Source organism: Patagioenas fasciata, chromosome 12 (assembly GCF_037038585.1).
Source record: "Patagioenas fasciata isolate bPatFas1 chromosome 12, bPatFas1.hap1, whole genome shotgun sequence".
NCBI classification, from domain to species: Eukaryota; Metazoa; Chordata; class Aves; order Columbiformes; family Columbidae; genus Patagioenas; species Patagioenas fasciata.
In genome coordinates this window covers 21177583-21191990 of record NC_092531.1, presented here as the reverse complement: position 1 = coordinate 21191990, position 14408 = coordinate 21177583, and the positions used below count along the sequence as shown (strand labels likewise).

The 14408-nt window shown below is 55.9% G+C and overlaps 2 protein-coding genes across 4 annotated transcripts in view; one reads left to right on the top strand and one right to left on the bottom strand.

Annotated features, from left to right (window-relative positions):
- Window positions 1-2256: 2256 nt before the first annotated feature.
- Window positions 2257-6731, top strand: HAPLN3 (hyaluronan and proteoglycan link protein 3). Of its 2 annotated transcripts, none has more exons than XM_065847446.2 (5): window positions 2257-2363; window positions 3948-4107; window positions 4382-4753; window positions 5873-6175; window positions 6356-6731. In XM_065847446.2, the coding sequence occupies exons 2-5, from the start codon at window positions 3981-3983 to the stop codon at window positions 6634-6636; spliced, it is 1083 nt and encodes a 360-aa protein (XP_065703518.1). In that variant the 5' UTR covers window positions 2257-2363; window positions 3948-3980; the 3' UTR covers window positions 6637-6731. The 2 variants fall into 2 exon arrangements, with proteins under 2 accessions (XP_065703518.1, XP_071670131.1); XM_071814030.1 differs by having other exon boundaries at window positions 2310-2363; window positions 3953-4107.
- A 1108-nt stretch (window positions 6732-7839) lies between these two features.
- Window positions 7840-14408, bottom strand: part of ACAN (aggrecan) — a 50415-nt gene continuing 43846 nt past the window's right edge. For both annotated transcript variants that reach the window (XM_065847730.2, XM_065847731.2), the window contains 5 exons: window positions 12093-12251; window positions 11525-11607; window positions 11027-11171; window positions 10101-10283; window positions 7840-8637 (listed from right to left, as the gene is read on the bottom strand). In XM_065847730.2, coding sequence (XP_065703802.1) covers window positions 8549-8637; window positions 10101-10283; window positions 11027-11171; window positions 11525-11607; window positions 12093-12251 — 659 coding nt within the window. In that variant the 3' untranslated portion in view covers window positions 7840-8548. The remainder of the gene's footprint in view (window positions 8638-10100; window positions 10284-11026; window positions 11172-11524; window positions 11608-12092; window positions 12252-14408) is intronic.

Here is a 14408-nt window from a genome sequence, read left to right as displayed (position 1 = left end):
ACCCGGAAAGCTCGGCACAGATCACAGCCTCCTCCATCGCACTGGGAACATGGGTTTTCCTCCTCACTTTGAGTCTTGGGCAACAGGTTCTTGCTGGAATTGTCCTGTGCAAGCAGCATTTCAGTGAGAAATCTCTCTGGTGGGGGCCATGGCAGACCTGTCAGCTGCTGGGTTTGAGGTAGGGAAGACAGGGATGACATTTTTATGGCTTCCCTTCAACCAAAAAGCTGAGCCAGCCCTAAATGTGCCCTAAACATGCTCCTGGGTCAGACCTACCCTGACGCTGCGCAGCCTTGCTCACCCTGAAACCTGTGCTTCCACCCAGGGTCTCCCTCGGGGAGCAGAAAACAAATCTGGGATCATCCCTGAAGCTCCAAAAATAGGATGAGAAGTGGGGGGAAAGAGTGTCCTCCTTCGTCAAGGGTCTGCTGGTGGCCAGATCCTTCCCCATGCCGCCTGCTCCCCAGGAGGAGGTCAAGGACATTGGCTGCCACATCCAGACAAGAGCCGTGGCCGAACATGAGCCATAAGCTGTTGATGAAAAGAGATACACAGAATCATCCCTCTCCCCTTCCCTGCCACCACTCCCCTCCTCCGGCAGGCAGAGGATGGTTCCTGGCAGCACTGCGGTGCAGGCAGCACAGGCAGCATGAGGCACCATGTGGCTTGTTCCTCCGCTCTGAAACAATGGGGTGGCCATGCCAAGGAGCAGTGTGTCCCAATGGGGCTGTCTGTCTATCCGCACAGCTGAGGGGATGGAGGAGACCATCCTGATTGCTGGCTGGCTGAGACATGGATGACCTGGGCAAGCAAATGCAGGGGGGCACCACTGGCTGGGATGCAGCCGGGATGTAGTCAGGATGCCATCCCACCACCTCCTCTGGCCATGGGGCTGGGCTGGGACCACCAAGGACCCTTGGCCAGGATGCAGACAGTACAGCAGCCCTGCACCACTATGCTGGGACATATAATTGCCCCTCCATTGTAGGCTGTGGAACAACCTGCTCCGGGAAGGCAAGCAGGCAGCGTGCCTGGCTGTCACGGTCCTGCGTCCCTGGGCAGCTCAGCCCCGCTGTGTCCCTTCTTGCGGAAGTCTGGCAGGCCCTGATGGGTGGCTGTGCAGGCAGGACAGCAAGGAAGAGCAGTGCCTCCAGATCCTGGATCCCGCAGCCATCCCAGTCAGGGCTTACCGCAGGGGACAGGAGCTGCTGGGCTGGCGCTGCCTGCAGATAACGCCGTTTCCGTGCCGGCTGCTCCCTATCAGCGTGGTGGCGGCAGGCAGACATGATCGGACCCCAAACGCGCCATGCTGGGGGCTGTCAGGAAGGGGTCCCAGCCCCCTTCACCCCACACCCATCCCCGGGGCAGTTTATTTTTGCATGAGTTGTTTTCTTTCCGGCTTGACGCCGTCCTGCACGGCGGCGAGAGCAGGACCGGGGCCCCCGCGCCTCATTTCCTTGCAATAAAACAACAAAGTGGGGGGTGAAGTGGCATGTTGGGCCAGGGCAATGGGTTGCCAGGTCAGGACACACACCGCTCCGCAGTTCCTCTGTGTGCTTGGCCGCTTCGGCCACCCCTGGACCAGCATCCCTGGCTGTGCTGCCACCACACTGCCCTTCCCGAGGGCCAGATCTGAGGCTCCCAGAGCTGGGGCTGCATGTCCGTGTGCCAGCAGGAGCTGGCATGAAGGGTATCATCCCACACTAGGGATGGTGCCCCAGTGGATGGGTGCAACAAGGCACCCCAAAGCTTTTGCACCAGTTTCTGTGCCTCTGCTTTGCCCCCATTGACAAGCAGATCCCGAAGAGGCTTGAACCCCCCGTGGCTCAGCTGCCTCCCCCAGACACCAGAGCAGGTGTCGCCTGCACATCCCAGGCATGGACCACCCCCTGCCACAGCCCACGCATCCCAAGCCGCTTATGCCCATGGTGCTCCTGCCCTGTGCGTGCTCAGCACTACGATCTCCTGGGGACCATGGCCAGGTCCCCCTGGTGGGATGTGGGACAAGGGCTCTTCTCCCCAGCACGATGGCATCATGGGGTCCCCCCAACCCTGATTGGGCATCCCACTCCCTGATACTTTCCCCTCCAAGCCAGGGGCAATGCTGGTCGCTGGCACATCACAGATGAGACAGGCAGCATGCATGCAGCATGCGGGAGCCCAGCGAGGCTGTCGCCTGGGCACGGTGGGCAGGCGGGGGGCCAGGGGCACCCACCCCAGCTCCGGGCTGCGAGCAGGGGGTTGGGAAAGGCGTGTGTTTCCCTTTAAGAGGCAGGCCCTGGAGCTGCTTCCTCTCAGCGGTGCAAGAGCCCTAAACACAGTGCATCTGCCTGCAGCTTGCCCGCAGCCTGCCTGCAACCAGCGTGAGTAGGACTTGGCCCCGGAGCCGGGGTTGGGGAGGGCTGGCACCCCGGGGGTGGGCACCCTGCTCGCCGTAGCGGGCAGGGAGGGATGGCATCGCCGTGGAGGGTGCCGGGCAGCGCCAGGGAAGGTGCTGGGCATCGCTGCAGTGGGTGCTGCAGCACGATGCCCACGGGCACTGCAGCTGAGGATGCCCGGCCCTCTGCATGTCACCAGAACGCTGCGCCCTGGGGGTGGAGAGGGACTGGGGACACAGCGGGGCCAGGGCTGGTGTCCCCACACCGAGGTGCGAAGCTGCCGGTACCTCGAGCCCGCCCTGCCTGCGCGTGGAAAGCACATGGCAGCCTGCCTGCCAGGCTCCCTGCCTGCAGCGCCGCTGCTGCTGGGCTCCTGGGGCTGTGCTGCCCAAATGGGTGCACCCCGCGCCTCCGGCACCAGCTCTGCACACCTTGGCTGGGTGGCGAGCATGAGTTGCAACCTGTGGGGAGGTGAGAGGTGGCACTGGTGGTGTGGAGGTATGGATGGCATGGAGGAGTGCCCAGGAGTGAGCCACCCACCACCAGAGCAGCCAGTTTCATGTCCTGGTCCCTGGAGACCACCGCTGTCCCCCATGCCGGTCCCTGCTGGGAACAAGCACCCTCTGTTCCGTGGTTCCTTGGCCCAGAGCACCTTTACAGGCACTTGTAAACCTGGTCTAGGCAGGGGGCACAGATGTCAATCCATCCCGGGCTTGGTGAGGCTGGAGGCTGGCCAGGTGCTGGGCCCCCTCTGCCGGCTCTGGGAAAGCTCGCAAGCCGGCAAATGCTGCTGCGAGTTGCCTGGGTGAGCCCCACGCAGAGCACCCTTGGGTGCCCAGGCCACGAAGAGCTGAGGGCAGCACAGGTCTCCAGTACTGTGGAGCAGCCAGGCTTTCGCCTGCGCAGGGGACACGGTTTGGGAGCGGTATGTGTTGCACGGAGTTGATGCTGTCTGTGCCTGTGGTGCAAAGTGTCAGCTCCAGTTTGGAGCTGGGAGTCCCTAGCCAGGCCACCAGGATGGGTGCCACCAGGATTCGTCCAGTGCCGGAACAGGGGAGGCAGCCCCGAGCTCTCTCCTCCCCTCCTTGGCTGGGCTGCACGCTCGGCTGCCTCTGTAAACTGAGCTTGCAGCTTATGGTGGGGCTCGGCCACTTCTCTCCCTGCTGCATCCCCTACGTGATGTTTTTCCAGTGCTCCCTGTCCACAGGATGCCTTGGGATCCTGTTTCTCCTGACTGTCCCATCCCTGGCTTGGTCTGAGCTCCCCGCTTTGGGCTGGGCGCTCCGCAAGCCTCAAGGTGCAGCAGGGGTGAATGCAATGGTGTGCAGCATGGCTCAGGCAGGAGGACAAGGATGGAGGAGACTGAGAGCCCGGGTTGTGGGGCAGGTCTAGGGACACAACTCAGGCTGCTTGCGCCCTCCTCTGCAGGCAGGCAAGCTGCTCTGTCGGCTATTCCCGCCCCTCTCCTTGCATCCCTGCAATGGGGTTTGGCTGCTGCCCTGTGCCAGGCAGTGCTGTGGCCCTCCTGTTTATTCTGGGGTGTTACTGCAGCCCTTTTCCCTTTGGCAGCCCAGGCTCAGGGTTCAGCCTCACTCCCCAGCCATGCTGCTGCTCCCGCTGCTCCTGGAGGCCACACTGCTGCCACTGGCCACCGGCTCTCACCACCCCTTCTACAATGGCTTCTACTACAACCACATCATGAATGACAAGGGCAACGGGCAGGAGAAAGGTATATGGGGGATTAGCAGGGCTGGCGGAAAGCGGGGGGTGGCAGGTTGGTGCAAAGGGTTGAAGTTATCCCATTCTGCCTCTAGGGCTGGGATCCATCTCTTGAGGAGGATGTGAGGTGCAGAGGAGCAGGCAGGGGTGCTCCAGGGATACTTGGGGGGTGTTCATGGGATGCTCAGGCAGAGGAACAGGTGGCTGGAAGGAGAGAGGAGAGTGGCTGCAGGGAGATATGGGGACCCTGACCCACATTTCACACTTTACCTCCCTGTGCCCAGTGGTTTACTTCAACGGGGCCAGGCTATGGGTGGAAACCCCCAAAGACCCTGTCTACAGCACCAATGGTGCCAATGTCACCCTGCCCTGCCGTTACCATTTCGAGCCTGACACGGAAGCCAAGCGCAAAATCCGCATCAAATGGTCCAAGCTGCGGGACGACTACACCAAGGAGAAGGACGTGCTGGTGGCCATCGGCAAGACCTCCGTGGCCTTCGGGGATTTTCGTGGCCGAGCTCAACTCCATCAGGCCAGCCGGCATGAGGCCTCGCTGGTCATCAGTGACGTGCGCTTGCAGGATGATGGCAAATACCGCTGCGAGGTCATCGATGGGCTAGAGGATGAGAGCGATGTGGTGGACCTCCGGCTGCAAGGTGGGGGCATGGCAGAGACTTTATCACACCTTGTGCCAAGTCAGTGAGCCTGGGCTTCCTGGGGCACCCCCTCTTTGGGGAGGTAGCTAGGCAGGGGGATTGGGGAACCGAGTCATGGGCAGAAAGGGACTGGGATGCTCAGTGCAGTGGGATGGTGGCTTGGGGCTGTCTGACTGTGGGGTCTCAGCATCGAGTGAGCCCAGAGTGCTCTGCCCAGCTGGGATGCTGGAGATGCTACTGTGGGGGTTGGAGCTGGGGGTGACCCTGTGGTCACAGTGTTTCCTGCCTCTACCCACTCATCTTCCTACTGTGCTGCATGATGTGCAGCTGCTCCCTTGCATCCCAGCTCTGGGAGTCTCCATGCATCTTGTGATGAACCTTGGAGATCGGTTCAACCCCTCTTGCTCACTTGCCATGAGGGACCTGACCCAGCCCTGGCTCTACTGCCAAGCTCAGAACTGTGGAAATGTCCCCCTTGCTGTGTCCCTGCCCACACTCTGAGCCCCCAGGCCCTCCCTCTGGTGTTGACTTGTCCCCACCAGTCCCTGTGACCATGGTCCATGGTGATGGTGCACATGTTCCTGTGGTCCATCCATCCCTGTGACAGTGGTCCACCCATCCTCATGTGATGGTTTATATGTCTCTGGGGTCATGGCCCGTATACCTGTGTGATGCTGGTCCTTATGTTCCTGTAGCCCGTACATCTCCATGACAATGGTCCTTCCATCCCACAGCGATGGTCTGTGTCTCACTGGGACCACTGTCTGTGTGTCCCCAGGACTGTGGTCCATACCACCCTGTGGTGGCAGTCCCTGCAACCTCATTATCATAGTCCGTGCATTCCTGCATGCACTGGTGCTGTCACCATGAGGGTGGCCTGTGTGTCCCCAGGACTGAGCCGCTGTGTCCCTGTGCCACCAGATGTTGCTGGCAACTCACTGCTGGTGGCTGCATGCCTGGAGCAGCTCTATCCCCGCACACCTGAGACTGGGGCTGTGCCACCCTGGGGTGGTCCCTGTCGTAGAACCTGGCTTTGGGATGGGTCGGGGAACCCTGCGGCTTCTGCCAGGCCGGACGGGGTGGGTGGGCTGCCCGGCTGAGTGCCCCGTCTGCCCCCAGGCATCGTGTTCCCCTACCAGCCTCCCCGCGGCCAGTACAGGCTCAACTTCCACGAAGCCGAGCAGGTGTGCCAGGAGCAAGGTGCCATCCTCGCCAGCTTCAACCAGCTATTCCAGGCCTGGAACGAGGGGCTGGACTGGTGCAATGCAGGCTGGTTGTCTGATGGCACCGTGCAGTATCCCATCCGCCTGCCCCGCAAGCCCTGTGGTGGGCTGCACCTCGCCCCGGGCATCCGCAGCTACGGCTCGCGCCACCGACACCTGCACCGCTTTGATGCCTTCTGCTTCTCCTCTGGACTACGAGGTGGGTGCTGGGCCACAGGCTGGGGGGTGGGATCCTGGGGAAGATGCTGTGCCCGATTGGTGCCATCCCATGTCCTCCTTCCCTCTTGGATGAGGATGCCCTAGGCAGGGATGCTCCAGGCAGGGGTGCTCTGGATGATGCTTGACGTTGATGCTCCCCTCTCATACTCCTCCCTCCTAGGAGAAGTGTTCTACCTGAACCACCCAGCTGGGATGACGCTGGAGGAGGCCAAGCAGAGCTGCCAGGACGCGGGGGCTGAGATTGCCCGGGTGGGACACCTCTACTCTGCCTGGAAGTTCCTGGGGCTGGACCGCTGTGATGCTGGCTGGCTGGCAGACGGCAGTGTCCGCTACCCCATCGCCAAACCCCGGGCCAACTGTGGCCCTGCAGAGCCCGGTGTCCGCAGCTTCGGCTTCCCTAGCAAGGGCAGATTTGGGGTCTTCTGCTACAAGGAGAGATAAGGAGCCGTGGGGGCTTCTTCTTGGCCGGAGGATGTTTCCAGCCTGACAGTACCTGATGTCGGGTGTTTCCCAGGGCTGTTTTGGGGGTGACTGGGGGGAGGTGGGGCAGGGGGGAGGCTTCTTTTTCTTTTATTTTGTGTTCTTTCTTTATATTTTCCACATCTGGAGCAGTGTGGGACTGTCCCTGGCATGGGGTGTGCATGAGGATGATCCCCATGGGCTGCTGCCACCCCGCTTGGCCCCTGCCACCCCATGGGTGGTGGCCCCTTCCCATGGTGGCAGCATGTCACTGACACCCGCCTGCTCTTCCAGGCTGGTCCTGCCCCTGAGCTTGTGGGGTGAGAGCGAGACAAGGCTGGATTTGACCAGAGGTAGAGAAAAGGGGCTTCTGTTGTGTCCTGGCTCCTCTTCCAGCCCCGACCCCATCCCGCTGAAGGATGCCGTTGTGCCTGTCCCCACAGGAGCGCCAGTGCCTTATCTCCATGCGCCCCTCACCTGGATGCCACTTGAACTCTGGTGCCTTCTTCTTTGAGTGTTTGGTTTCGAAAAGATGTATTTTCCTGGACCTCTTCTAATAAATCAGTGGAGAAAGCCCTGGAGTGACGTGGCTGTGTCCCCATCTCTGTCCCAGCATAAGAGAGGGGGCTGCTACAGAGAGAGGATTTGGGGATTCCTGGCTGGACACCTAGGACTGTCATCCTTGGCTGAGCATCATCTGTTTGCTGCCAGCTCAGCCCTGTGTCAACCGTGAGCTTCTCAAGAGAGGTCACTAATGAGTGTTAATTAAGACTCCAGGTGTCAGGACTGGAAGCTAGATGGTGAAGCATTTCCTGCTGGTGATGGGTTTTTGGTGGGTTTTAGGCATGTGGGTTGGGATGCTCGCCCTGGGGCAAGAGGTGAACAGGGGAAAAATGTCCTGCCCCGAGTCCAGCTTCATCTGGGGCTTGGGAATCAGAGAATCATCTAATAGTTTAAGTTAGAAGAGACCTTTAAAGGTCTTCTCATCCCCACAACTCTGTTGTCCCCAAGGCTGCACCCTTGGGTGCTGACTGAGGCTGAGTCATTCCCATGTAGCTGGAGGACCCTCTTTGTGCTCCTCTTCTTTCCCCTTTGCGTTGCCATGGGAGACACCCCCCACCCCATCCCATGTAGACACCCCCTTTCCCCAAAAAAAAACCAACACTGAGAAAGTACCTATTCCGATTTCACTCTCTTTATTATTTATCATTCTTTCAAAATAGGATATGTTCAAAAATATAAATAGGTGCAGGGAACGCTGGTGCCCCGCACGGTCCCCTGGAAAGAGCACGTTGTCCCAGGACGGGTGCTGCGCTGCGGGAGGGGGCGGTGGGGAAGCAGACAGAGGCTGCAGCCCCAGCGTCCGGGTCCCGGGTCTCAGCATCCCCTCGCCTCTCTCCACCCACAGCTCCTTCCACCACAGCCCCCCGGCCCTCCCCGCCCGCCCCGACACGCTGCAGCAGTAGGAGGATTCTGGAAAAAAATAAAATAAAACCCCAAAAGGTGCTGTTCACCCCGGAGATTAAATAACAGAAATAATTACATTGTTCGTGAATAAAATCAGGAAAAAATAATCATCTTTATTATTTAACTTAACCCCCTGCCCTCTGCAAACCCACCCCCCTCCCTGTCCCCAAAGGCACGAAGATAATTGGAACCGGACGGTTAGTAAAAATGCTGAGATCTAATTTGCTTTGCTTTGGTGCATGGAAAAAAACATTAATTTTTTTTTTTATATATATACACAAAGGTGGGTTTGTCTTTAATATATTTTTTTTTTCCTTATATGACAAAAAAGCAACAAGAAGAAGAAGAAATCGACTCTGTTAATATAACTGTTCTGTTAAAAATCTCTCTTTCTCTCTCGCTTTCCCCCTTGGTCTCTCGCCCCGCTCTAATGGGTGGGTCTGTGCACGGCTCTGCCGCTGAGTCTTGACCGGCTCCTGGGACTCCTCTTGTATAGCCTGCGCTGGTAGTTGGAGGCTGCAGAAGAAGGAGGAGAAGAAAAGGCACCTTGTTAGCTGGAGCTGGGACAGAGACACTGCTTGTCCTGTGCTGGCCGCCCCAGCTTTTGGCTCTATGGAAAAACACGGGCAGCTGCAGGCAGCGCTGCCTGACGGGCAGCTGTGTGTGCCATGGCGCCAGCCTGTTTGCTCACACACAATCGGCCCTTCTTTTGCCCCTGAAACTGGGGTTTGCTTCACCCAGGGGTGAAGGTGCCTCCTGGGAACCTGGGCAGGCGCGTCCTTGCTGCAGATGCTCATCCCATCGCTTCCCTGTGCCTGGCTCCGCTATTGCGGTGGGCATGGGGACTGTGTCCCTGCCTCTCCTGCTGCCCTGACAGTCCCTCCCCAGTCCCCTGGGACAGGGATGGAAATATCCTTCATTAGTGGGACGTGCCCAGGGCACAGCGGGGGAAAACAGCCCCGTCTGGCTGGCAGGGACAAAGTTTCTGCCTGATCTTTGCTGCTGGTCTCCCTCGGAGCTGGCACCACTCCGGTGTGATAATTGGAGGAGGGTTTTGATGGAAAATGCAAAAGCTGTTTGGGAACAGCCTGTGTCTTATTCTAATCACTGATGGTCTGTGCTGGGAGCACTGCAGCTTTCCGGGTCTGCAGCAGAGCCAAGGGAGTGAGCAGCTTTATCCGCACCACACAGACTCTTCCTCCATCCCTCCTCCTTCCATCTCCTCCCTGGGGTGGAGGTTTGTCCCTTAAGCCCGTATCAATTTTCCCTGGCTGTGGGACTGTTGCTTTAGCTGGAATTGCCCAGCTGGACCAGAACCTGGCAAGGAGTCCACTGGACAGATGTGATTTGGCTGAGCCTGATTAAATTATTGGGCGAACAGGGATGGGACAGGGGTGTAGGCAGGCCTGGGAGTGGGCTGGGACATCAGTGGGAGAGGGCTGGCTGCCATCAGCTGGAGGTTTGACAGGAGAAGGGTCAGGAGCCCAGCCCTGTCCCTTGGCTCAGCTCTGCTGTGGGGCTTCTGTCTGCTCCCAGGACAGAGGGATGCTGGGGCAGGCTTGGGTGGAACCACAGCTCCCCCCGCTTATTCTCTCTGCCCATGCAGGTTGTGCCAACACTCTCCCTTTCAGAATTTATTTCTTTTTCTTTCTTTAAGTAGCCTGGGCCCTTGGTAAGCTCCTTGTTGCCCTTTCCTGGCTCTGGAGCTGCCCCTACACTCCCTAGGTGGAGGAGCATCCAGAGCAGGAATCGCCCAGGTTGTCCCTCCAGCCAGACTCTCTGGTCCACATCTGCCCAGAAGACGCCAGCCCCCATGGCCCCATCATGTGGGAGCTTTCAACAAGTCAAGAGGACCATGATGTCCACTTCTACCTGGCTCAGATTTAACCTGCACCCTAAGGTGATGCCTCCCTCATTCCCTGCTCCTTCTCCCAGCTGCAGGGATGCATCAGCCCTGTCCCGAAGGGGACGAGACGTACGGTTTATGCAGGATATCCGTGGATCTTCCCACTGCCCATTGGGCTGGCACCGGATTGTGGGCACGTGGCGCTGGATGTAGCCTTGGTTGCACTGGTACCGCACCAGGGAGTTTATTTCATAGCGGTCCTTCTTCCGACCGAAGGTCCTGGCATTTTCCACAACAGGAGGGTCCCCACAGGCCACTGCAGCAGATGAGCAGAGACAAAGAGAGATGAGGAGTCCTGCCTGGCTGAGCAGGCAGCTCACACCAGGGCAGCTCCTGCCTGCCTGGTACAGACTGGGCACTCACAGCCTCATCACTTCTCCCACACCCAGTCCTGTGGGGTCTCTAAGTGCTGGAGGGAGAGATTGATGGGCTTGAAAGGCCACTTCTGGGGTAGAAAGAGACAGCTGTGTCCACAGCCATCCTTGCCTAGCCCTGAGATGCTGAGAGGGCGATGCCCTCCCCTGTTATTCTCCCATTGGAATGACATCTCTGATCTAGAAGATGTCTGAGTGCCATTTGGGTGGATTCCATCACCCAAGCTTGCTAGACTTTTTTTGATACATGCACAGAAGGCTTGTTTCCTTTGGGGGAAAAAAAAAATGAGACAATATAAAATAGGGATAGTTGATTTAGAAGTTCATAAAACCTTAAATCCCTTCAAGATTGCCTCTGCCCACAAAATTTAGTCGGGGGGAGATATGGAAATTCTGTGATGGGCTTTAAAATTAAGCAGTGATTTACCTCAGGGCTCTGTTCCTGCCTCCCAGGGAGACAGCAGGAGCCGGGCATTGCCACAGCCACTTACATCTGTGGGAGGGCACGGAGCGGGTGTGTGGCAGTGGCAGCTCTGCCTGGGGACATGAAACCCCGGCCCTGGCTCCAGCCCCACAGCCACTGTCTGAGCCCCCCATCCTTGCTGGCAGGGCACAGGGTGCTGACCTGTTCCTTTCTTGCAGGTGAAAGGGAGGTGATAGTTGCAGGGGACGTCGTTCCATTCGCCTTGCTCATGCCAGATCATCACAACGCAGTCCTCACCCGCCGAGAAGAAGTTATCAGGTTGGTTGGGCCGCCAGTTCTCGAATTGCTGCCAAAAGAGAAAAGCCCTTTGCCTAAGGCCAAGCCCTTCCCTCTCCTACAACTTCCTTTGTCCCTGCTGCTGCTTCCTCCTCCATGCATCTCACCAGCAGACACCATGGGTTGCCACCACTGCTACTACAGCGGTTGGTTATTTCTGTCATGATAGTGCCCAGGAGCTTAGCTGACCAGCTTCACAAGAGGCTTAGAAAAACCATGAGCCCTACAAAGCTGAGGGTTGCCTACACTAATTCCCAACCCAAGCGCTCAGCACATAACGCATGGGACCCTTCCCACCCAACAGGAACCTCTTCCCTCCCACCGAAGGCTAATGGTTTCCCATGCCATGGGCTGCAGGCTCACCAGAGAGTGCCCGTCGGACCAGCGAAAGTCATTCTCCACGGCTCTGTCGCTGAGGCCAATCCACTGGTAGTCCTGTGCGTGGCCTGGAAGAGACGGAGGTGGAAAGAACAGTGGGTCACGCTTCTCCTACATCTTGTTGTAAGCATTTCTTTGCCATCTCAGCTGACTCTGGACCTGCAGCCTCTGAGTCATTCAGCTCCTTCCCAGCCCATGATGTCCTTTTCCCCCACATCATGCTTGTCCATCTCCCTCCCCACTCAGCATGCCATGGGCATGGGTCCACCCACATTGGCATGGGTCACCACGCTTGTTGCATCAAGTGGACATCTTGTGAACAAACCACATCAGCTATGTGGTAGAAGTGAAGATCTGTCCTAGCTGAGAAAGGCTTCTGTCTCATGGGTGGACAGTTCTTTCTCTCCCACACAAGGGTGAGGCCTCATTAGGAAATATCTGAGCAACAGTGGGGGAAATTATGTTTTTTACGTCATTTTGGATAAATCTGCCCACAGACTCAGAGTCCATCAGATGGACCCCTGCCCGGTCTCAGGCTGCCCTCAGAACTCACTGTTCACGAACTCTTGCTCCTCCGGGGTGATGATACTGCTCAGGTGGGCTTGATACTGTCGGCACCTGTTCTCTGCATCCATCCAAGTCTCCCTATCTTCAAAGTGCCTGTAGCAGTGGCCCTGGAACTTGGTCCAGCCTTCCTCACAGTTTTGCAGGTCTGAAACACACAAAGGAGTTATGAAAAGGAGTTGGTGCATGGGTCTGGAAACCTTCCAACTCACCTCTTAGCGTCTCATGCTCGCGTGATGTGGGACAATGCGTGGTCAGTTCCACTAAAAAGGAAACCCTGACACTGTTGCCTGTGGGAATTCCTAAGAAAAATCATCAGAAGCCATCCAGGACATGAACAGAGAGAGGAGCCTGTGTTGAAGGCCCCATGTTTGCAGTAAAGCGACCAATGGTACTAGAAAACTTGAATGATACAAACTTGTTCCTAGGCAATTCAATACCCATGTCATGTTCCTGGACTCTGTTTTTGAGGAACTGACCAAGCAAGAACCCCTCTGTCCCCACTTGTGCTGGCCTGCAGAGTTTTATTACTTTGGAAACTCAAAAATCTGAATCCAGATGCTCAGAATCAACACGTATAGGTTGAAAATGAAAGAGGGGAGGAGAGCCCAGATTTGGGTGGATGCATTGCTTGGTGTGGTTATAGGGCTCTGGAGGACAAGCAAGCCTACTAAGATGGGAGAAAAGAGTTGGAGGCAGGAACTTACCATGGTAGAGAGGCAAAATGAAATCTCAAGGAAAAAGCTAGGAAACTTTGAGTGAAGTTCAAAAATTTTGCAACTTTTCAGAACGTCTTTTACTATTTAAGAAACATTGAAGTGTTGAAGCCATTAATTAAAAAAACCCCAACCAACTAAACAAAAAACCTGCAGGTGGGGAAGAGCAGATATAATTGGAGAAACCACCAGAAAAGACCTTCAACAGCTCCCATGCAATGCAACATGAAACATCTGCACCATGATCAAAGAAAACAGAAAATGAAATATCTTTAATCTCAACCTTTCAAATGCCCGATCTACCATCGTTTCTCAGCCATTTGCTGTTCTTGGAGCATTGTGGTTTCATGAGTCCTCATGCCTCTCTCCCTTTCCGGTAAGGTTTTCTATACTCAGTTTCTTTCTTCTGTTGTTAAACTTGGTAGGTCAAAGCACTTGTCACCTTCAATCATAATAATTTCTCCTAATCCACCCTTCTGGTGTTCTTCCAGCTGGAGATTGCAGATGCTTCAGAGATGTTGGAAGGGTTGGTAGTTATTTGAGGCATTCAAAACATTTTCTGCCTTCTTCAACAGATCAAATTGATTATCTGGAAGTAGCTGAAGCTCTAAGGATTCTTGGTCTTTGCAGGCAGATGAGCAGAGAACACACTCAGTCTTTTGAGGTTTAAGACTTTTTTCCAGCACCTTGAGTGCCGCCTGTTGTCATCACAGCCTGAGGATGGGACGGCACACGGCAGAGAACTTCAGCAGGACATTTCCTAGGGGAAAGGTCACTCTTTCCTATACAGCTGTTACTTACAGGGAAATATGACAACAATCATCTCGGAAAAGAGTGATGAAAATCTTGTTCCCTGGTAGGGACACTGTTGTGGTGACAAAAAGGACTGGCAGTGTGCACAGACTGCAGAGCTCACCTGCAGTGTCCTGCTATTCTTGGAGACCAACAGAAAGGATGATCAGCCTCATGGAAATAATGAAGATTTACATTCCCCACTGAATTTGGGACACTGGCTTCCTCTTGCATCTCCCAGGCTATGACCCCCATGAGCCCATAGATCAGAGAAGAGAGGAAATCAAACCTGGCTTGGACCAAACAAGACTGTAAACAGCCACAGGATAGAAAGTCTCTTGTTGGACTACAGGGATCTTCAACAACAGGTAGCAGGGATGGGTAAATCAGGGGCTGATTAGGTTGCATTAGGAAAGTGATGTTAAGACAGCACGATTCCTTCCCAGGCAGTCCAATGATCCTGAGCCACCTTCTTGTAAGCTACTCCATATGTTCATATTGGAAGTAGAAGGAGAGATGCAAATTAAGGGGAGGAGAAAATCCTATATATTATCATTATTCATGTCAAGGTGAAGAAGACACTGGAACCTTATTCATCTTTTGTTTGAGCAAGGCAGGAGAGCTTCCTCTCAGCTAAGCTGATAAAAGTTTAGACTTGTATCAGCTTTAAAAAACCACCAAACCCTCTTTTCTTTCCTTGCAGAAACAAAAAGAAGTATTAGTGCTGGTCAGAGTACCTAATTTTGATAGAAAAATAGGTCACTTCACATTTTCTCAGAGATATACATTCCCTGCTG